This window comes from Armigeres subalbatus, chromosome 1, assembly GCF_024139115.2.
Source record: "Armigeres subalbatus isolate Guangzhou_Male chromosome 1, GZ_Asu_2, whole genome shotgun sequence".
In the NCBI taxonomy this organism is placed as follows: domain Eukaryota; kingdom Metazoa; phylum Arthropoda; class Insecta; order Diptera; family Culicidae; genus Armigeres; species Armigeres subalbatus.
In genome coordinates, this window is record NC_085139.1 from 298,041,195 (window position 1) to 298,064,719 (window position 23,525).

Here is a 23,525-nt window from a genome sequence, read left to right on the forward strand (position 1 = left end):
GGAATCCTTGCGGATTTCGAACGGAATCCTTTGCGGATTTCGAACGGAATCCTTGCGGATTTCCGAACGGAATCCCTTCGGATTTCCGAATGGAATCCCTTGCGGATTTCCGAACGGAATTCCTTGCGGATTTCCGAACGGAATTCCTTGCGGATTTCCGAACGGAATTCCTTGCGGATTTCCGAACGGAATTCCTTGCGGATTTCCGAACGGAATTCCTTGCGGATTTCCGAACGGAATTCCTTGCGGATTTCCGAACGGAATTCCTTGCGGATTTCCGAACGGAATTCCTTGCGGATTTCCGAACGGAATCCCTTTCGGATTTCCGAACGGAATCCCTTTCGGATTTCCGAACGGAATCCCTTTCGGATTTCCGAACGGAATCCCTTTCGGATTTCCGAACGGAATCCCTTTCGGATTTCCGAACGGAATCCCTTTCGGATTTCCGAACGGGATCTTTTCGGAATTCCGAAAAAAAATCCCTTAGGAATTCAGAATGGATTTCCTTCGGATTTCCGAACGGAATTCCTTTCGGATTTCCGAACGGAATCCTCTTCGGATTTCCGAACGGAATTCCCTTCGGATTTCCGAACGGAATTCACTTCGGATTTCCGATTGGAATCCCCTTCGGATTTCCGAACGGAATCCCTTTCTGATTTCCGAACGGAATCCCCTTCGGATTTCCGAACGGAATCCCCTTCGGATTTCCGAACGGAATCCCCTTCGGATTTCCGAACGGAATCCCCTTCGGATTTCCGAACGGAATCCCCTTCGGATTTCCGAACGGAATCCCCTTCGGATTTCCGAACGGAATCCCTTGGATTTCCGAACGGAATCCCTTGCGGATTTCCGAACGGAATCCCTTGCGGATTTCCGAACGGAATCCCTTGCGATTTCCGAACGGAATCTTTTCGGAATTCCGAACGGAATCCCTTAGGAATTCCGAACGGAATCCCTTAGGATTTTCGAACGAAATCCCCTTAGGATTTCCGAACGGAATCCCCTTCGGATTTCCGAACGGAATCCACTTCGGATTTCCGAACGGAATCCCCTTCGGATTTCCGAACGGAATCCCCTTCGGATTTCCGAACGGAATCCCCTTCGGATTTCCGAACGGAATCCCCTTCGGATTTCCGAACGGAATCCACTTCGGATTTCCGAACGGAATCCCTTGCGGATTTCCGAACGGAATCCCTTGCGGATTTCCGAACGGAATCCCTTGCGGATTTCCGAACGGAATCCCTTGCGGATTTCCGAACGGAATCCCTTGCGGATTTCCGAACGGAATCCCTTGCGGATTTCCGAACGGAATCCCTTGCGGATTTCCGAACGGAATCCCTTGCGGATTTCCGAACGGAATCCCTTGCGGATTTCCGAACGGAATCCCTTGCGGATTTCCGAGCGGAACCATTCGGATTTCCGAGCGAATCCCTTGCGGAATTTCGATTTCCGAACGAACTTGCGGATTTCCGAACGGAATCCTTGCGGATTTCGAACGGAATCCCTTTCGGATTTCCGAACACAATCGTTTCGGATTTCCGAACGGAATCCTTCGATTTCCGAACGGAATCCTTTCGATTTCCGAACGGGAATCCTTTCGGATTTCCGAACGGAATCCTTTCGATTTCCGAACGGGAATCCTTTCGGATTTCCGAACGGGAATCCTTTCGATTTCCGAACGGAATACTTTTGGAATTCCGAACGGAATCCTTTTGGATTTCCGAACGGAATCCTTTTGGATTTCCGAACGGAATCCTTTCGATTTCCGAACGGGAATTCCTTTCGATTTCCGAACGGGAATCCTTTCGATTTCCGAACGGGAATCCCTTTCGGATTTCCGAACGGGAATCCCTTTCGGATTTCCGAACGGGAATCCTTTCGATTTCCGAACGGAATCCTTTCGATTTCCGAACGGGAATCCTTTCGGATTTCGAACGGGAATCCTTTTCGGATTTCCGAACGGGAATCCTTTTGGGATTTCCGAACGGGAATCCTTTTCGGATTTCCGAACGGGAATCCTTTTCGGATTTCCGAACGGGAATCCTTTTCGGATTTCCGAACGGGAATCCTTTTCGGATTTCCGAACGGGAATCCTTTTCGGATTTCCGAACGGGAATCCTTTCGATTTCCGAACGGAATCCTTTCGGATTTCGAACGGAATCCTTTCGATTTCCGAACGGGAATCCTTTCGATTTCCGAACGGGAATCCTTTCGATTTCCGAACGGAATCCTTTCGATTTCCGAACGGGAATCCTTTCGATTTCCGAACGGGAATCCCTTTCGGATTTCCGAACGGGAATCCCTTTCGGATTTCCGAACGGGAATCCCTTTCGGATTTCCGAACGGGAATCCCTTTCGGATTTCCGAACGGGAATCCCTTTCGGATTTCCGAACGGGAATCCCTTTCGGATTTCCGAACGGGAATCCCTTTCGGATTTCCGAACGGGAATCCCTTTCGGATTTCCGAACGGGAATCCCTTTCGGATTTCCGAACGGGAATCCCTTTCGGATTTCCGAACGGGAATCCCTTTCGGATTTCCGAACGGGAATTCCTTTCGGATTTCCGAACGGAATCCTTTCGATTTCCGAACGGGAATCCTTTCGGATTTCCTAACGTGAATCCCTTTCCGATTTTCGCACGGTAATCCCTTTCGGATTTCCGTACGGGAATCCCTTTCGGATTTCCGAACGGGATTCCCTTTCGGATTTCCGAACGGGAATCTCTTTCGGATTTCCGAACGGAATCCTTTCGGATTTCCGAACGGAATCCTTTCGGATTTCGAACGGGAATCCTTTCGATTTCCGAACGGGAATCCTTTCGATTTCGAACGGAATCCTTTCGATTTCCGAACGGAATCCTTTTGGATTTCCGAACGGAATCCTTTTGGATTTCCGAACGGAATCCTTTCGATTTCCGAACGGGAATCCTTTCGATTTCCGAACGGGAATCCTTTCGATTTCCGAACGGGAATCCCTTCGAATTTCCGAACGGGAATCCCTTGCGGATTTCCGAACGGGAATCCCTTGCGGATTTCCGAACGGGAATCCCTTGCGGATTTCCGAACGGGAATCCCTTGCGGATTTCCGAACGGGAATCCCTTGCGGATTTCCGAACGGGAATCCCTTGCGGATTTCCGAACGGGAATCCTTTCGATTTCGAACGGAATCCTTTCGATTTCCGAACGGGAATCCTTTCGATTTCTGAACGGAATCGTTGCGGATTGCCGAACGGAATCCCCTTCGGATTTCCGACCGAGAATCCCTTCGGATTTCCGACCGAGAATCCCTTCGGATTTCCGACCGGGAATCCCTTCGGATTTCCGACCGGGAATCCCTTCGGATTTCCGACCGGGAATCCCTTCGGATTTCCGACCGGGATACCATTTGAATTCCGTCGCGTTTCCAACCAAAATTATTTCGGATTTTCGAACTAAATCTTATCGAATTTTTTACCACACGGAATCCCTTCGAATTCATGAACGGTATCGTATTGGTGTTCCGAACGGAATCGCATTGGATTTTTAAATAGAATCCCTTCGGATCTCTAAATGAATGCCCATCGAATTATCTTACAGACTGCCATTAGATTAGATTAGAATCCCATCTAATTTTGTAATAGAATTCCATCAGATTTCCAAACAGATTTCTTTCGTGTTTCCGAACGGAATCTAGTGAGATTCCTGAAATTAACCTCATCACAATTTTCAACAGAATCCCATCGAATTTAATATTTCTGAACGGAAACCCAGCGGATTTTAAACTGAGTGTTATCGAATTTTTCAAACGGAATCCCGTCGGATTTCTGGTCAGAATTTTTCCAAACAAAAAACATAATCAAAAAAACAAACGGAATTCACTCGGATCTCCTCCCGAAACCTTCGAGCGGAATCCCATCGGACTCCTGAATAGAATTCCATCCGAATTTTCGAGCAAGAAAAATACTATCGGATTGCCGAACGGATATTGGTTCCCAAACAGATTCCCATAGTATGAATCAAATCGGATCTACGACAGGAATCCTACCGAATTACCGAACAGAACTTCACAGGTTTCCCGATCGGAGTCTCATATAGATCCCAATCGGAATCCGACAACGTTTTCAATCTGAATTTCAAAAGATGCGGGAACTCACTTCCACAGGAGGATGTCTTCTAATAGAAATCCCAAAGGACTCGTGATTAGAATCCCAAGGCACTCATGAACGTAATTCCAAACAATTCCATGAAATCTAATTCGTTGAATAACCCTTTACCATTGTGTGCCAAAAAACCCCCAAAATCACTTTTTTCAATAATCTTTTTGTGTTCATCTTCTTACTTACTCCACCTTATCAAAGAAAGTTGTAATTCATAGCGTCCCTTTTTTCAATAAGACAGACAACTACCTCCCTTCTGCCGTCACGATGATGATGACTTACTTTGATACGACACCGAGGGTAATTTTTTGCCGAAGCGGACTCTCAAAAATAGACATCAAATGTTTTTTTTGACTGCATCACTGGGAGTTGGGTGTACCTCTGTGGAGTTGGGGCAACGTGGGTCCAGAGCTCCAACCGCTCATCGTTGCCACCGAACGAACCTGGATAGGTGGAAGGCTCAATGTGCGACCCGAATCTGGGCCATTTTAAGTGGCGGCGTATGAATTGCTGCAGAACGGCGGTGTAAATGTGTTCCCGTAAACGGGGGAGGGCGGTTACGGCGAGAGTTATCCCTAGAAGAACAAGTGGTTGTTAAAAATTATTTGCAAACGTTTTTTTTTCGAGTCATTCACTTCACTTCAATGTATGCACTTCATATACATATCGTGAGAGAGCCAGGCCACAGAGAGAGAGTGAATGACGGGTCGGTACGAAGGAATCCCACGAGCAAGGGGAGCAAATGAACTTTTCTGGGTGTGCTTTTTCGCTTTTTTTCGTATTCCACAGCTCTTTTCCACTCGGAGCAACCGTTTTCAAGGGTAATTGAAATTTAAGTCGCCATAATTCATGGGGAAAAACGAACCCCGATCCCGAAAAGTCGTCGAAACCACTACGATGACGGGCAGGCAGGTCACTGAACCCGACTGTGGTGGACGAATCAACAACAAAGCCAAGGGCTACTTGCCGACGTCAAAAGTGGGGGCTGGGAAGAAGCCACACTTGAAGCCGGTTGACGAAATATGGGGATGCGAAATATCTTAACAAAATGCGGGAATTCTTTTGATTTACCACCGGCCGAAAAAAAAGCCCTCTTATGCCTAATGAAAGGCTTATGTTTTTAAAAAGTGGATCATCCAACCCCTTCCTGCCAGTGCACAAGAAACATTCCGTAAGGTGGGGGAGGTAGCGTATTTCGTAGATGACTGACGACGACGTCGTTGACTACTTTGTGGTTGATGAGGGCATTTGCGAGCGTTCAGCAGACCACTAATTGCAATCCGCAATTACGGTTTCTTGTTCAGATCGCCCGCAGGAACGACTGCGGTGGATTTGTGGAGTATCATCCTCACACTGGACGACAAATCACCGAACCGACCGACAGACGACGGCGACGGACCCGAAAGACTTTTCGAGTGGTGTCAATGTGCGACGATGATGGGTCTGTGTCCTTCTCCTTAGTTGTAAGTGTGTCCATTTCAGAACATTGAAAAGATAAGCGAGAACACAAAAGAACCTTTCCTTCGGCCGGGGTGGTGAAGAAGGCACCCTCCCTTTGTGTGGGGATTGGGCAGCCGAGTGTGATGAATGTCGGGCTCTAAGCTTGATTGCGAATTGCAACACTGGGTCCATTTGATGATGGATCCTTAGGAGAGTTGGATGACATAAGTCTCGACCAAAGGGGAAAGTGCTTCACCTGTGAGTCATTTTTATGCTTAAGATGTTTTTTTTTCTTTGCCAGATAAGTCTTCAGAATTATGACTTTTTTGATAGAGGACTCTTACTGCCAAAAGGCTCATTATTTATGTAAATATGTCTTACTTTTATTGCTTGGTATTAATATTTTTTAAATTTGACTGTTTTTCTGTTTGCAGTGAGGAAAATTCGAAGCACATTAGTTTCGTTCATTTTTAAGATTCTTAATCCTTTTGAATGAAACCGATACTTTAACAAGTCACGATTTACTCGGCCTAGTCCCCTGCGGCTAATCCGACAGAAAGTTCCCCGACGGTGGTAGCTCTCTCGATACCCCTTGCCCTTGTATTCTTCTCTCATCTTCATAATCCCCGACGGTTGACCTATGCCGCTCCAACAAAGAGTCTGTTTGCAGCGGAACCTTTCCCGTTGTTCCATGTCCTTGAAGCAGTCAGACCTCAGCTAGATATTTCTGGTGGATATATCCTGTCGTGTTCCAGTGTTTCATTTTCCATGTACTCCGGTTAGGGAAGATCCATAAAGTACATCACGCAAAAATTGGCGATTTTCAACCCCCCTCCCCCCTTCGTCTCACCTATTGTATTAAAACTCAATAAATTTTGTATGAGCTGTCACGCTTCTCGGAACTCCCCCTCCCTAGGAGCGTGACGTACTTTGTGGCCTCTTAGATGGCCTTTTAATTTTTAAGGAAAATCCGTTCGGATTTTCAAGCGGAATCCCTTTGGATTTCCGAGCGGAATATCTTCGGATTTCCGAGCGGAATATCTTCGGATTTCCGAGCGGAATCCCTTGCGGATTTCCGAGCGGAATCCCTTCGGATTTCCGAGCAGATTCACTTGGGATTTCCAACCGTCGGATTCTCGTCGGGTTTTTGAGCGTAATCCCTTCGGATTTCAGAATGGAATCCCTTCGGATTTCCGAATGGAATCCCTTGCGGATTTCCGAATGGAATCCCTTGCGGATTTCCGAATGGAATCCCTTGCGGATTTCCGAATGGAATCCCTTGCGGATTTCCGAATGGAATCCCTTGCGGATTTCCGAATGGAATCCCTTGCGGATTTCCGAATGGAATCCCTTGCGGATTTCCGAATGGAATCCCTTGCGGATTTCCGAATGGAATCCCTTGCGGATTTCCGAATGGAATCCCTTGCGGATTTCCGAATGGAATCCCTTGCGGATTTCGAATGGAATCCTTGCGGATTTCCGAATGGAATCCTTGCGGATTTCGAATGGAATCCTTGCGGATTTCCGAATGGAATCCCTTGCGGATTTCGAATGGAATCCTTGCGGATTTCGAATGGAATCCTTGCGGATTTCGAATGGAATCCTTGCGGATTTCCGAATGGAATCCTTGCGGATTTCGAATGGAATCCTTCGGATTTCCAAGTGGAATTCCTTCGGATTTCCAAGTGGAATTCCTTCGGATTTGCAAGTGGATTACCTTCGGATTTGCAAGTGGAATCCTTTCGGATTTCCAAGTGGAATCCTTTCGGATTTCCGAGTGGAATCCCTTCGGATTTCCGAGTGGAATCCCTTCGGATTTCCGAGTGGAATCCCTTCGGATTTCCGAGTGGAATCCCTTCGGATTTCCGAGTGGAATCCCTTCGGATTTCCGAGTGGAATCCCTTCGGATTTCCGAGTGGAATCCCTTCGGATTTCCGAGTGGAATCCCTTCGGATTTCCAAGTGGAATCCTTCGATTTCCGAATGGAATCCTTCGATTTCCGAATGGAATCCCTTGCGGATTTCGAATGGAATCTTTGCGGATTTCGAATGGAATCCTTGCGGATTTTGAATGGAATCCTTGCGGATTTCCGAATGGAATCCTTGCGGATTTCGAATGGAATCCTTGCGGATTTCGAATGGAATCCCTTGCGGATTTCGAATGAAATCCTTGCGGATTTCGAATGGAATCCCTTTGCGGATTTCGAATGGAATCCTTGCGGATTTCGAATGGAATCCTTGCGGATTTCGAATGGAATCCTTGCGGATTTCGAGTGGAATCCTTCGGATTTCCAAATGGAATCCCTTCGGATTTCCGAATGGAATCCCTTCGGATTTCCGAATGGAATCCCTTCGGATTTCCGAATGGAATCCCTTGCGGATTTCCGAATGGAATCCCTTCGGATTTCCGAATGGAATCCCTTCGGATTTCCGAATGGAATCCCTTCGGATTTCCGAATGGAATCCCTTCGGATTTCCGAATGGAATCCCTTCGGATTTCCGAATGGAATCCCTTGCGGATTTCCGAACGGAATTCCTTGCGGATTTCCGAACGGAATTCCTTGCGGATTTCCGAACGGAATTCCTTGCGGATTTCCGAACGGAATTCCTTGCGGATTTCCGAACGGAATTCCTTGCGGATTTCCGAACGGAATTCCTTGCGGATTTTCGAGCAGAATCCCTTTGAATTTCCGAGCGGAATCTCTTCGGATTTTCGAGTGGAATCTCTTTGGATTTCCGAGCGGAATCCATTCGGATTTCCGAGCGGAATCCCTTCGGATTTCCGAGCGGAATTCCTTCGGATTTCCGAGCGGAATCCCTTGCGGATTTCCGAGCGGAATCCCTTCGGATTTCCGAGCGGAATCCCTTCGGATTTCCGAGCGGAATCCCTTCGGATTCCCGAGCGGAATCCCTTCGGATTCCCGAGCGGAATCCCTTCGGATTCCCGAGCGGAATCCCTTCGGATTCCCGAGCGGAATCCCTTCGGATTCCCGAGCGGAATCCCTTCGGATTCCCGAGCGGAATCCCTTCGGATTCCCGAGCGGAATCCTTCGATTTCGAGCAGAATCCTTCGATTTCCGAGCAGAATCCTTCGATTTCGAGCGGAATCCCTTCGATTTCCGAGCGGAATCCTTCGATTTCCGAGCGGAATCCTTCGATTTCCGAGCGGAATCCTTCGGATTTCCGAGCGGAATCCTTCGATTTCGAGCGGAATCCTTCGGATTTCCGAGCGGAATCCTTCGATTTCGAGCGGAATCCTTCGGATTTCCGAGCGGAATCCTTCGATTTACGAGCGGAATCCTTCGATTTCCGAGCGGAATCCTTCGATTTCGAGCGGAATCCTTTGATTTCGAGCGGAATCCTTTGATTTCCGGAGCGGAATCCTTTGGATTTTGAGCGGAATCCTTTGATTTCGAGCGGAATCCTTTGATTTCCGAGCGGAATCCTTTGATTTCGAGCGGAATCCTTCGATTTCGAGCGGAATCCTTCGATTTCGAGCGGAATCCTTCGATTTCCGAGCGGAATCCTTCGGATTTCGAGCGGAATCCTTCGATTTCCGAGCGGAATCCTTCGGATTTCGAGCGGAATCCTTCGATTTCCGAGCGGAACTCTTCGATTTCGAGCGGAATCCTTCGATTTCCGAGCGGAATCCTTCGATTTCCGAGCGGAATCCTTCGATTTCCGAGCGGAATCCTTCGATTTCCGAGCGGAATCCTTCGATTTCCGAGCGGAATCCTTCGATTTCGAGCGGAATCCTTCGATTTCCGAGCGGAATCCTTCGGATTTCGAGCGGAATCCTTCGATTTCCGAGCGGAATCCTTCGGATTTCCGAGCGGAATCCTTCGATTTCCGAGCGGAATCCTTCGGATTTCCGAGCGGAATCCTTCGATTTCCGAGCGGAATCCTTCGATTTCGAGCGGAATCCTTCGATTTCCGAGCGGAATCCTTCGATTTCGAGCGGAATCCTTCGATTTCCGAGCGGAATCCTTCGATTTCCGAGCGGAATCCTTCGATTTCCGAGCGGAACTCTTCGATTTCCGAGCGGAATCCTTCGATTTCCGAGCGGAATCCTTCGATTTCGAGCGGAATCCCTTCGATTTCCGAGCGGAATCCTTCGATTTCGAGCGGAATCCTTCGGATTTCCGAGCGGAACTCTTCGATTTCCGAGCGGAATCCTTCGATTTCCGAGCGGAATCCTTCGATTTCGAGCGGAATCCTTCGATTTCCGAGCGGAATCCTTCGATTTCCGAGCGGAATCCTTCGATTTCCGAGCGGAATCCCTTTGGATTTCCGAGCGGAATCCCTTTGGATTTCCGAGCGGAATCCCTTCGGATTTCCGAGCGGGATCCCTTCGGATTTCCGAGCGGAATCCCTTTGGATTTCCGAGCGGAATCCCTTTGGATTTCCGAGCGAAATCCCTTTGGATTTCCGAGCGGAATCCCTTTGGATTTCCGAGCGGAATCCCTTCGGATTTCCGAGCGGAATCCCTTTGGATTTCCGAGCGGAATCCTTCGATTTGAGCGGAATCCTTCGATTTCCGAGCGGAATCCCTTCGATTTCGAGCGGAATCCTTCGATTTCCGAGCGGAATCCTTCGATTTCCGAGCGGAATCCTTCGATTTCCGAGCGGAATCCTTCGATTTCGAGCGGAATCCTTCGATTTCCGAGCGGAATCCTTCGATTTCCGAGCGGAATCCCTTTGGATTTCCGAGCGGAATCCCTTTGGATTTCCGAGCGAAATCCGTTTGGGTTTCCGGGCGGAGGCCCTTTGGGTTTCCGAGCGGAATCCCTTCGGATTTCCGAGCGGAATCCCTTTGGATTTCCGAGCGGAATCCCTTTGGATTTCCGAGCGGAATCCCTTTGGATTTCCGAGCGGAATCCTTCGATTTCGAGCGAACTCCTTCGGATTTCGAGCGGAATCCTTCGATTTCCGAGCGGAATCCTTCGATTTCCGAGCGGAATCCTTCGATTTCGAGCGGAATCCTTCGATTTCCGAGCGGAACTCTTCGATTTCCGAGCGGAATCCTTCGGATTTCGAGCGAACTCTTCGATTTCCGAGCGGAATCCTTCGATTTTCCGAGCGGAATCCCTTCGATTTCCGAGCGGAATCCTTCGATTTCGAGCGGAATCCTTCGATTTCCGAGCGGAATCCTTCGGATTTCGAGCGGAATCCTTCGGATTTCCGAGCGAATCCTTCGATTTCCGAGCGGAATCCTTCGGATTTCCGAGCGGAATCCTTCGATTTCCGAGCGGAATCCTTCGATTTCCGAGCGGAATCCTTCGATTTCCGAGCGGAATCCTTCGATTTCCGAGCGGAATCCTTCGATTTCCGAGCGGAATCCTTCGATTTCCGAGCGGAATCCTTCGGATTTCCGAGCGGAATCCTTCGATTTCCGAGCGGAATCCTTCGATTTCGAGCGGAATCCTTCGATTTCCGAGCGGAATCCTTCGATTTCCGAGCGGAATCCTTCGATTTCCGAGCGGAATCCTTCGATTTCCGAGCGGAATCCTTCGATTTGAGCGGAATCCTTCGATTTCCGAGCGGAATCCTTCGATTTCCGAGCGGAATCCTTCGATTTCCGAGCGGAATCCTTCGATTTCGAGCGGAATCCTTCGATTTCCGAGCGGAATCCTTCGATTTCGAGCGGAATCCTTCGATTTCCGAGCGGAATCCTTCGATTTCGAGCGGAATCCTTCGATTTCCGAGCGGAATCCTTCGATTTCCGAGCGGAATCCCTTCGAATTTCCGAGCGGAATCCCTTCGAATTTCCGAGCGGAATCCCTTCGGATTTCCGAGCGGAATCCCTTCGGATTTCCGAGCGGAATCGCTTCGGATTTCCGAGCGGAATCGCTTCGGATTTCCGAGCGGAATCGCTTCGGATTTCCGAGCGGAATCCCTTCGGATTTCCGAGCGGAATCCCTTCGGATTTCCGAGCGGAATCCCTTCGGATTTCCGAGCGGAATCGCTTCGGATTTCCGAGCGGAATCGCTTCGGATTTCCGAGCGGAATCGCTTCGGATTTCCGAGCGGAATCGCTTCGGATTTCCGAGCGGAATCGCTTCGGATTTCCGAGCGGAATCGCTTCGGATTTCCGAACGGAATCCGTTCGGATTTTCGAACGAAATCCCTTCGGATTTCCGAGCGGAATCCCTTCGGATTTCCGAGCGGAATCCCTTCGGATTTCCGAGCGGAATCCCTTCGGATTTCCGAGCGGAATCCCTTCGGATTTCCGAGCGGAATCCCTTCGGATTTCCGAGCGGAATCCCTTCGGATTTCCGAGCGGATTCCCTTTTCCGGTTTTCCGAGTAGAAACATTTCGGTTTTCCGAGTAGAAACATTTTGGTTTTCCGAGTAGAAACATTTCGGTTTTCCGAGTAGAAACATTTTAGTTTTCCGTTTAGAAATATTTCGGTTTTCCGAGTAGAACATTTCGGTTTCCCGGGTAGAAACATTTCGGTTTTCCGAGTAGAAACATTTCGGTTTGCCGAGTAGAAACATTTCGGTTTTCCGAACGGAATCGCTTCGGATTTCCGAACGGAATCGCTTCGGATTTCCGAACGGAATCGCTTCGGATTGCCAAAATAGGAACATTATTATTATTATTTATCTTTATTAAAGAGATTTTCGGCCCTTTCGGTTTTCCGAGTAGAAACATTTCGGTTTTCCGAGTAGAAACATTTCGGTTTTCCGAGTAGAAACATTTTGGTTTTCCGAGTAGAAATATTTCGGTTTTCCGGGACGAAACATTTTGGTTTTCCGAGTAGAAACATTTTGGTTTTCCGAGTAGAAACATTTCGGTTTTCCGAGTAGAAACATTTCGGTTTCCCGGGTAGAAACATTTTGGTTTTCCGAGTGAGTAGGAACATTTTGGTTTTCCGAGTAGAAACATTTTAGTTTTCCGTTTAGAAATATTTCGGTTTTCCGAGTAGAACATTTCGGTTTCCCGGGTAGAAACATTTCGGTTTTCCGAGTAGAAACATTTCGGATTTCCGAACGGAATCGCTTCGGATTTCCGAACGGAATCGCTTCGGATTTCCGAACGGAATCGCTTCGGATTTCCGAACGGAATCGCTTCGGATTTCCGAACGGAATCGCTTCGGATTGTCAAATTAGGAACATTATTATTATTATTTATCTTTATTAAAGAGATTTTCGGCCCTTTCGGTTTTTTGAGTAGAAACATTCTGGTTTTCCGAGTGGAAACATTTCGGTTTTCCGAGTAGAAACATTTCGGTTTTCCGAGTAGAAACATTTTGGTTTTCCGAGTAGAAATATTTCGGTTTTCCGGGACGAAACATTTTGGTTTTCCGAGTAGAAACATTTCGGTTTTCCGAGTAGAAACATTTCGGTTTGCCGAGTAGAAACATTTCGGTTTTCCGAGAATAAACGTTGCGGTTTTGCGAGTAGAAACATTTCGGTTTTCCAAGTAGAAACATTTTGGTTTCCCGAGTAGAAACATTTCAGTTTCCGACTAGAAACATTTCGGTTTTCCGAGTAGAAACTTTTCGGATTTATTTGTGGAATTCCTTTGGTTTTCTAAGCTGAATCTTCTCATTCTCGATCCGAATTCCACCAGATTCCTAATTCCGAATTCCATCGAATTTCCGATTGGAATCTCATTCAGTTCCCGAACTGATTCTCGATCGGAATCTCAGAATCCCAGCGCGGCTCCCGAAGTTTTTGTGTTTTGCAACGCTGTTATCTCTTCAGAAAATGCCTTGTGAAATATGGTCTCGGGAGTCTGATGTCGTTCAGTTCTCGTTGCTTCCAGTTGCTTGAATAATGCATCATCTATATTCATCCTACCCACAATTTATTCTCCAAAGACCTTGGCTATCTAATTAGTTTTGCTTCGATCACGTATGTGGTAAGCAATCCAAGTGGGTCATACAAACTCATGACAGTTCTTAACAATTCACGCTTATATAATTTTTTGTATTTTAGTGTATTTTCAATATTTTCATTTCATGCATGACCCAAAATCCATGTAGATATATTTTTTTACAACCGACCTTAATTCCTAACATCCACCCATTGTTGTACCCAACAACACCCAAAAATCGTACGCCTCATTTCCTTGACTCCCCCTATTTGAAGCGCCAAGTGGGAGACCTCCCTTGCTTGATCCATCTCCCAGGTCGGAACACACCGGATGCTCCACCGTCATGCCAAACATCCAAACAATGGGTAGTCAACGAGCTCAGCCAAGCACTTTTTCGGCAGTCTCTTCACCCGGAGACGTAAGTACCTTTGCACCAAATGGCACCAGCGTAATCAATAAACGATCTCCAAAATTAAACAGGAGAAAAAAAAAATGAACATCATCCCACATCGTCGTCGTCTTCGAAGTCGTCGCCACCATCACCAGCACCCCTCCCGGAAAGGGAAGAGGGGGTTCGAAGTTCATTATTATTGTACCGAGCGAGCGACCGAGCCCCGTTTCTGTGTTCGAAGTAAGCATCATGCTGATGCCTATAATAGTGGTGATATAAAGCAAGAGCAGTGATGGGAAATGTCAAAAAAATGTCATGGCATTGCTATTACTAATTTTCTAATAACTTTTTCCAAAAGTCATTTACAATTCGAATTTTTTGATTAACATGTAGTACTCAAAGGGTCCTAGAAGTTTGTCAAACAGATCATTGTTCTAAACACAAAGTGTGAGCCATGAGGGCGAGATTAAAAAAATGTCACGGAATGTCATGACATTAATTTCATTTGACACTAATTCGGCTCTCACGCCACCAATATCATGTTTAGAGAAATTAGCTGTAAGAAAAAGTTTTCGGGTCCTTTGAGGGCTACATGTTTAAAAGAAAAACATAATTGAAAATGACTTGTGAGAATAGTTATTAGCAAGTTAGTCCCATGACATCGATATGACATTTCCCGTCACTGAGCAAGAGCAATTAATAATTTTATGATGCAAGCAACGGTTCCACCTCCGCCCTGCTCCATCCGAGCCCGGGCAAGCAGTAATCAATTTCCGTGCTGCTGCTGCTGATGGCATCTACTCTCCCCGCAATTCACATGCACCTTTTTCGGTTCTGATACTTAACAGGATTGCCTCCATGAAAGGAGGGGAGTCGGGTGGATTTTGACACAATGGGGTAATGGTGGGCGGGGGAGTGCTTTTTGGCACCGATATGAGAATCAGTATGTAAATTGAATCGGAATCGTAAAACATGCATGATGCACTCGTTCCTCCTCTTTTGGGTAGGCCGGCGTTGTTGTTGATGTTGTTGGGAGGAACGATTTTCTTTCGGTTGACTGGAATTTTCGGGCAGAACGAGATTTTAATGGAGTGTCGTCAATGAAGCGTGTGCCTCCTTCTTCATCGCCAGGCCGGAAAAGAAAGTCATCGGATTTCGTTCGATCGGGAAGACACGGTTCACGGTTTTCGAAATATGTTTTCAATTGTCTAAGCAAGCGCTCTTCATGGCGTACAATAATGTGAGGAAATGGGGTCGACCCTTGAGTGCCGCTTCAATCCTCAATGCACTTCCATCCGAGAGTTTCAACGTCGTTAGTTGCATCAAAATTAGAAAGTAATTCGCTATCGCTTGTTGGCTATCTCGCTGTGCTAATCTGTTGGTGTGGAGCTTTCTGCGAAAGCATTTGAATTCATTATCAGCAACCACAACGACGCGCTCTTATACATTCTTGCAACGACGGAAAGTTTCGTGGATGGCTTCCGAGCATTCCCGTGCACGCTGCGGGATGATGCAACCGAACCAGCAGCAGCAGCACCAGCAGCAACCGCTCCGGTTCGTAACGTAATCGAGATGATACGCACACGGCGGGAGACATCAGCGACAGCGACCGAGTGCAGAGGACAGAAGTTTCTAATTAGTTTTGGTTTAATCAGTAGTTGCATTTGGTTTGCACATTTCATCGGGGATAGTGCGTTCGTACAGTCGCGTGTCCCATAACGCGGGTTTCTATTGTTTGAAACGTCGGTGGGGATGTTGAAGTGATTTCAAATAATGAACCAACTGCTTCGAACATGTCTTAGTAGCAAGTTACTTACAACTGGAAATCATTTTTTTGTACAGACATTCGTAAATACTTTTAAAGAAATTAAATTCATAATATTCATCGTGTTAAACGAGGCCCAACTGTTCATCTATTCCACAGTGCAGCACTGGGGCCATGTGTCCTAGTTTCACTCCATCCTAATGATGCTGATGATGTGTTCGTTTTTTCTCCCCCTGTTTCATTTGCAGTTGTCCTTCTGGATACCACAAAGGAAGCTACGCTGGAGTGGACCCGGTACCCGTATGGACCGCAAGCGCAGACGCCCGGGGTAAGTAGCAAGTTACGGACGGATCCAGTCCGAAGTGTAGACGGGAGGTTTGGAATTATGAGTGACCGGAGATTGTTGTGAAAGGAAAAATATTCGATTATCATGTATCCTGGGGACCATTGCATTGAATGATCGTGCCTCGCACCATAGATGAGTAGGACAGCTCGGTGCGACTTTGTGAACTTCTACGGTTCCTTGAATGGCTTGATGTAAAATATTTTAAGTTGCTATTTTAGTTGCGATGATGAATAAATGTTTCTTGAAGATATGTGTAGTGAAGGCATTTGAATCCAAGCTCAATAGTACGAGCTCAATTTTCCGTGATTTGACTTGCACCAATGTCATGCAATTGACTTTTTATTGTTGCAGTTGATTGAAGATGAGGTTCTTGCAATGGTTCCTCCGGGAATCCCACCGGAAACCACTTAGAGAGTGATTAAGGATTTACTTGCGAGAATTCTTTTATTAATTCTTGCAGAAATTTCCCTGAGTTTTGATGACAGTTTCCTGGGATTCATGTTGAGATTTTTTGAAGTCCTGCCTGAATTCCTACAAAACATCATTTTATCGGGATCTGATAATTTTAAGGTTTTTTTCAGAAATTAGTACCAAAATTCTTGCTTAAGTTTCTTCAGAAACTCTTTCTTCATTAGCTCATTGCTGAAATTTGTCTGGAAACTTCTGTGAACGTTTCTCCAATATTTTTTATATCTTAAACGAAAATACAACCATCGTTTCCTACGGAAACTGCTTTTGTAATGCTTATAGAACGTTTCCGAAATTTACCTATACCAGTTTTTTTGCCATACCTTGTACTTGTATATACGAAGACTTGCAGCTCTAGTCTAGCACAGTTTAAGTTCCTTGGGATAGTACCTGCAGTGGGGATGTAAATGTGTGCCTAAATTGGGAGGAGGGTTTTTAGGAGTATTCCTTAAGGAATTTTTGGGGGATTTTCAGTAAGGGTTGCCGGGAGAACTTCAAATATATAATTTCCAGAGGAATTTTCGTGTGCATTCCAGAGGAATTTCTGAAGGTATTACTGAAGAATTCCAAAACTATTCTCCTGGGGCTTCTTGGAGGAACGTTTTGGAAAATACCTGGAGGAATTTCTGGATTATTTTCTGGAGGAAATTGCAATTGAATTTCCATAAGTATACATAGAAAAACTCCCAGAGATATTTCCGGAAGAATTCCCGGGAGTGGGAGGGAGTTGCATTAGAATTTCTATGTGAGATTCAAAAGGAGTTCAATTGAAATTTCTGGAGAGTTCTCGTAGTAACTTATGAAGAGTTCGTGAACGAATTCATGGGGGACTTCCAGGGAGAATTGCAGGAGAAATTTCTTGAGGAAAATCTGGTGGACATTCTAGAGGAATATCCGCTAAATAAACGTAGGTAAGTTTCTGAAGGAATTCATGGTGAAATTTCGTAATAGCTTCTATGGCAAATCTGACCCCCAAATGAATTTTTAAAGGATTTTGGAAGAATTATTCCAGGAACTTCCGGTACAATTCCTGCAGGAATTTACGAAGGAATTACCTGAGGGGCTTCCAGACGAACTCTCTGAAAAACTTACGAAGGAATTCCTCGAGAAACTACCGAGACAATTCTTAAAGAAACTTCCTGGAGACATTTTGATAGAAATTTTGTGGGATTTCAGGGAAAATTCTTAGAAGTACTTGAAGAGAAATTCTTAAAGGAACTTCTGGAGGAATTTTTGGAAGAAATTCTGAAGAAACTTTCAGACGAAACCCTGCAGGAAGTTCCGGACGAAATCCTGGAGGAACTTCTGGACGACATCTTGGAGGAATATCCGGACGAAATCCTTTCGGACGGAATCTTAGTGGAATTCCTGGATGAACTTCCGGACGAAATCCTGAGGAACCTTAGGACGAAATTCTGGAGGAACCTTAGGACGAAATTCTGGAGGAACTTCGGACAATATCTTGGAAGAACTTCCAAACGGAATCCTGAGGAACCTTCGGACAAAATCCATCCTGGAGAAACTTCCTGACGAAATCCTGGAGGAACTTCCGGGCGAAACCCTGAGGAACCTTCGGACGAAATATAGGAGGAAATACAAGGCGAAATCCAGGAGGAACATTCAGACAAAATCCTGGATGAACTTCCGGACGAAATCCTGTGGTACCTTCGGACGAAGTCCTGGAGGAACTTCCGGACGAAATCCTGAGGAACCTTCGGGTTGGATTCGGGAGGAACTTCCAGACGAAATCCTGGAGGAACTTCCGGGCAAAATCTTGGAAGAACTTCCAGACGATATCCTTAAGAACCTTCGGACAAAATCCTGGAGAAATTTTTGGAGGAAATCCTGGAGAAACTTTCGGACGAAATCCTGGGAGAACTTCCCGACGGAGTCTTGGAGGAATTCCTGGATGAACTTTCGGACGAAATCCAGGAGGAAATTCCGAGTGAAATCCGGGAGAAACTTACAGACGAAATCCTGGAGGAACTTCCGGACAAAATCTTGGAGGAACTTCCTGACGAAATCCTGAGGAACCTTTGAACAAAATCCTGGAGAAACTTCCGGATGAAATCCTTGAAAAATTTTCGGACGAAATTTTGGAACAACTTCCCGGCGGAGTCCTGTAGGAATTTCTGGGTGAACTTTGTAATGATCCAATCACGGCTCAGACAATCCGATTGGTTATTTTCCCAAACCGATCAGAAATAACTCAATGTTAATCATACCACACCAATCAGAGTCCTTTGCGCTAGGTACAAACGATCTGCTATCCCCGCGCAAGTATAAAAGTAGGGACGGTTAGGACCTCTAAGCAGTGCAAGCTCCCTATCCCATCCCAAAGCCAACCGGCGAGCAACGGAGCAAAGCCCCACCGAGACAGACATCATTGCCAGACCGACGACTGCGAGGTCGCGACTGCGACGAGGTCGAATACCAAGTTGACTGCCCAGCCCATCCATCCGGTCGCTTGGCACTATCCCGGCCTTTGATTAAAGGTGCGCGGGCTCGGTTGCAGAATATAAGGGCTTTTGCGGCTGCAGCTGCTTCGTCTGGTAAATCGCCTCGCAATACACAATGCGAGGCTGCATTTTTTCAATGCAAATAAAATAATTTTCTAAAGAGTTTAATATCCCCTCCTGTAGTTGATAGGCTCTGCAACGCAAATAGTCCAACCAAACAAGAGTTATTTAGTCCAACTAAACAAGAGTTAATCAGTAAAGCTCATCTATCTGCCACAGCACCAACAACGGTGGTCGGTTTTAGTCGGAGTTCACGTGAAATTCTTCAGCGGTTCCCAACCAGCGACGTGGGACTTGGCTTGGCTGAGAAAGAAGATAAGTGAAGAAAATGTGTGCACACTACTGACATTTTGTAACTGCGCGTGTGTTGAAGTTAGTGATAAGCAGAATTAGCTCACAATTTACGGCCGTTTAGAAATTAAATTGTAATGGACTTGCTAGTGAGCAATAGATTGTGTTAACGTATTTGATTGTTTTTTTTTTGATTCAATAAAGTCGTAATGAATTTTAGTCGCGTCGCTGAGTTATGATTGGCTCCCATGATTTTTCTGTGCGTTCCCACGGCTTGCCACAGAGCTTGAACCGGGCAAACTTTTGTAACGTGAAGTTTTGCATCACGCATTAGATTGATTGGCGCTTAAATTTTCGAACGAAATCCTGGAAGAACTTCCCGATGGAGTTCTGGAGGAATTCCTGGATGAACTTCCGGACGAAATCCTGAGAAACCTTCGGACGAAATCCTAGATGAAATTCCGAGCGAAATCCGGGAGCAACTTCCAGATGAAATCCTGGAGGAACTTCCTGACAAATCTTGGAGGTACTTCCAGACGGAATCCTGAAGAACCTTCGGACGAAATCCTGGAGGAACTTCCGGGCGAAACCCTGAGGAACCTTCGGACGATATCCTGGAGGAACTTCCAAACCACTGGAGGTAGTTCTGAACGACATCCTGGACGATCTTCTTGACGAAATCCTCGAGGAATTTCTGGACGAACTTCTTGACGAAATCCTCGAGGAACTTCTGGACGAACTTCTTGACGAAATCCTCGAGGAACTTCCGGACGAAATCCTGAGGAATCTTCAGCCAAAATCCAGGAGGAAGTTCCGGGCGAAATTTGGAAGAAAATTTCATAGGATATTCTGGAGAATCTTCCTGACGAAATCCTGGAGGAATTCCTGGATGAACTTCCGGACGTAATCTTCAGGAATCTTCGGACATATTCCTGGAGGAGCTTCCGGACGAAATTCAGGAGAAAATTTCGGGCGAAATCCGGGAGGATCTTCCAGATGAAATCCTGGAGGAACTTCCGGGCAAAATCCTGGAGGAACTTCCAGACGAAATCCTGAGGAACCTTCGGACAAAATACTGGAGAAACTTCCGGATGAAATCCTGAAGAAACTTCTGTTAGAAATCCTGGATGAACTTTTGGACGAAATCCAGAATGAAATTCCGGGAGAAATCCCTGGATGAACTTCCAGATGAAATCCTGAGAAACATTCGGACGAAATCCTAGAGGTACTTCCGGACGAAATCCAGGAGAAAATTCCGGGCGAATTCCGGTAGGAACTTCCGGACGAAATCCTGGAGGTAGTTCTAGACGACATTCTGCACGAACTTCTTGACGAAATTCTCGAGGAACTTCTTGACGAAATCCTCGAGGAACTCTTGACGAACTTCTTGACGAAATCCTCGAGGAACTTCTTGACAAACTTCTGACGAAATCCTCGTGGAACTTCCGGATGAAATCCTGAGACCTTCAGACGAAATCCAGGAAGAAATTCCGGGCGAAATCTGGGAGGAAATTTCATAGGATATTCTGGAGAATCTTCCTGACGAAATCCTGGAGGAATTCCTTGGAAATCTTGAATGATCTTTCAGACGAAATCCTAAAGAACCTTCGGACATAATCCTGGAGAAACTTGCGAACGAAATCCTGGGTAACTTTCGGACGATATTCTGGAAGAACTTTCGGACGGAATCCTGAAGGAATTCCTGTATGAATTTCCGGAAGAAATCCTGAGGTACCTTCGGATAAAATCCTGCAGGAACTTCCGGACGAAATCCAGGAGGAAATTTTGGGCGAAATCCGTTAGTAACTTCCAGACGAAATCCTAGAGAAACTTTCGGTCAAAATCTTGTAGGAACCTCCAGCCGAAATCCTGAGGAACCTTCGGACAAAATCATGGAGAAACTTCCGGACGAAATACTGGTGGAACTTCCTGGCGAAGCCCTGAGGAACCTTCGGACGACATCCTGGAGGAACTTCCAGACGAAATCCTGGAGGTAGTTCTGGACGATATCCTGGACGACATCCTGGACGAACTTCTTGACAAAATCCTCGAGGAAGTTCCGAACGGAATCCTGAGGAACCTTCGGATGAAATCCAGGAGGAAATTCCGGTCGAAATCCGAGAGGAACTTACAGACGAAATCCTGGAGGAACTTCCGGCAAAATCTTGGAGAAACTTTTGGACGAAATCCTGTAAGAACTTCTCGACGGAACCCTGGAGGAATTCCTGGGTGAACTTCCGGACGAAATCCTGAGGAACCTACGGACGAAATCCAGGATGAAATTCCGGGCGAAATCCGGGAGGAACTTCCAGACGAAATCCTGGAGGAACTTCTGTTCAAAATCTTGGAGGAACCTCCAGACGAAATCCTTAGGAACCTTCGGACAAAATCCGACTTCCGTACGAAATCCTGGAGGAAATTCCGGGCAAAACCCTGAGGAACTTACGGATAACATCCTGGAGGAACTTTCGGACGAAATCCTGGAGGTAATTCTGGACGACATCCTGGACGAAATCCTCGAGGTTCTTCTGGACGAAATCCTCGAGAAACTTCCGGACGAAATCCTGAGAAACCATCGGATGAAATCCTGGAGGAAATTCCAGACGAAATCCTGAGGAACCTTCGGGCAAAATACTGGAGAAACGAAACTTTCGAACGAAATCCTGGAAGAACTTCCCGATGGAGTCCTGGAGGAATTCCTGGATGAACTTCCGGACGAAATCCTGCGAAAGTTCCAGACGAAATCCTGGAGAAACTTTCTGACGATATCCTGGAAGAATTTCCTGACAGAGTCTTGGAGGAATTCCTGGATGAACTTCCGGACGAAATCCTTAGGAACCTTCGGACGAAATCCAAGAGGAAATTCCGGGCGAGATCCGGGAGCAAAATCTTAGAGGAACTTTCAGACGGAATCCTGAAAAACCTTCGGACAAAATCGTTTCTCCAGGATGGACGAAATCATGGAGGAACTTCCGGGCGAAACCCTGAGGAACCTTCGGACGACATCCTGGAGGAACTTCCAGACGAAATCCTGGAGGTAGTTTTGAACGACATCCTGAACGAACTTCTTGACGACATCCTCGCAGAACATCCGGACAAAATCCTGAGGGACCTTTGGACGAAATCCTGAATGAACTTTTGGACGAAATCCTGGAGAAACTTTTGCCGCGCCGTCGTCGCCGATCATCAACGGCGTGACGGCGCCACGCCGCCGCAGCTGGCTGAAAATGATCTATCACGCCGCCGCCGGAAAAATTTCAATCGGCGCACAGGTCTAGTTTAAATCCCTCGGGCACGTCCTTGTCAGTTAGGAAGGGATATTAGTAGGCAGGGTAAGAAAACGACCGATAAGACCGTGTTTATCTCTGCGTATCCACAAAAATCACAGGAAGGATTATCAGTTAGTCGGTAGGCATCGTTGGATCTGGATTCACTCTGATAAGCGATGCGACCGTGCCATTTTTTTACACAATGATTTTAACTAACTATGATTCTGCCACACAAAGCAGAACAAATTAATTACCTACACACCGTACAGTGGCGGGCCCGCATACAAATCCCGGACAAAACCTGAGATTGCGTTCAAAACTTCACCACAGAGTAATTTTGAAACTTTGAATTCATTTTGAGGTTAAAATGGTTATCCGACATAATTTATGTTATCCAAGGGCTTCCGCAAGCGCAAGCCCTAGGATCTAGCACAAAGACAGCGTCCTCATTCTAACATTGCACCAGTCAATTTCCCGCTTTGGCGCATCTATGTCCAATTCACCACACTAACCACCGGAAAGTAGACCAAAAAAATAGATTTTAATACATAATACCAGATCTTTTCGAATCTTTCCCAAAAAAGTCTAGCCAAATTTCATTTTCCCATACATATTTGTTCGGGAGACACTTTACAGAAAAGACACCAAAAATTAAATTGAAAAAAAAATTTAAACTAGCTCTATTCAATATATCAAGCTCTATCTGGAATAAGGGCGAATGTCGCAAGATAGGATTCTCTTCGTCGACTTCCCCTCTTTTAAATAAAAGTGACAAATGGCATATTTCTTTGTGGTTTATACCCTCAGAACGATAGAAAACAATGCAAACTTGCATTTTAAAATGATAAACTGCGAAGAAATCCCCTGCTTGTCACTTTTATCACATAACATAAGTGGATCTTCGAACAAAATCCAATCCAAAAGTTGACCCCCTTTTGATGAGCCAAAGCTGTTATAATTGGGAACGGGAACATCGTTCTGTCATTTTCAAGTGTAAACAAATACCATATGATCAGAAAATTATAACACTTTTTTCCAAGACTACAAAGAGCAAGATCTGTAGCCAAAGTTTAATGATATT

The 23,525-nt window shown here is 46.1% G+C and overlaps 1 protein-coding gene across 8 annotated transcripts in view; it reads left to right on the forward strand.

The window, feature by feature from the left end:
* LOC134207783 (ephrin type-A receptor 3) overlaps positions 1-23,525 on the forward strand; it is a 270,055-nt gene that overhangs the window by 145,550 nt on the left and 100,980 nt on the right. For all 8 annotated transcript variants that reach the window (XM_062683685.1, XM_062683684.1, XM_062683683.1 and 5 more), the window contains exon 3: positions 15,800-15,879. In XM_062683685.1, coding sequence (XP_062539669.1) covers positions 15,800-15,879 — 80 coding nt within the window. The remainder of the gene's footprint in view (positions 1-15,799; positions 15,880-23,525) is intronic.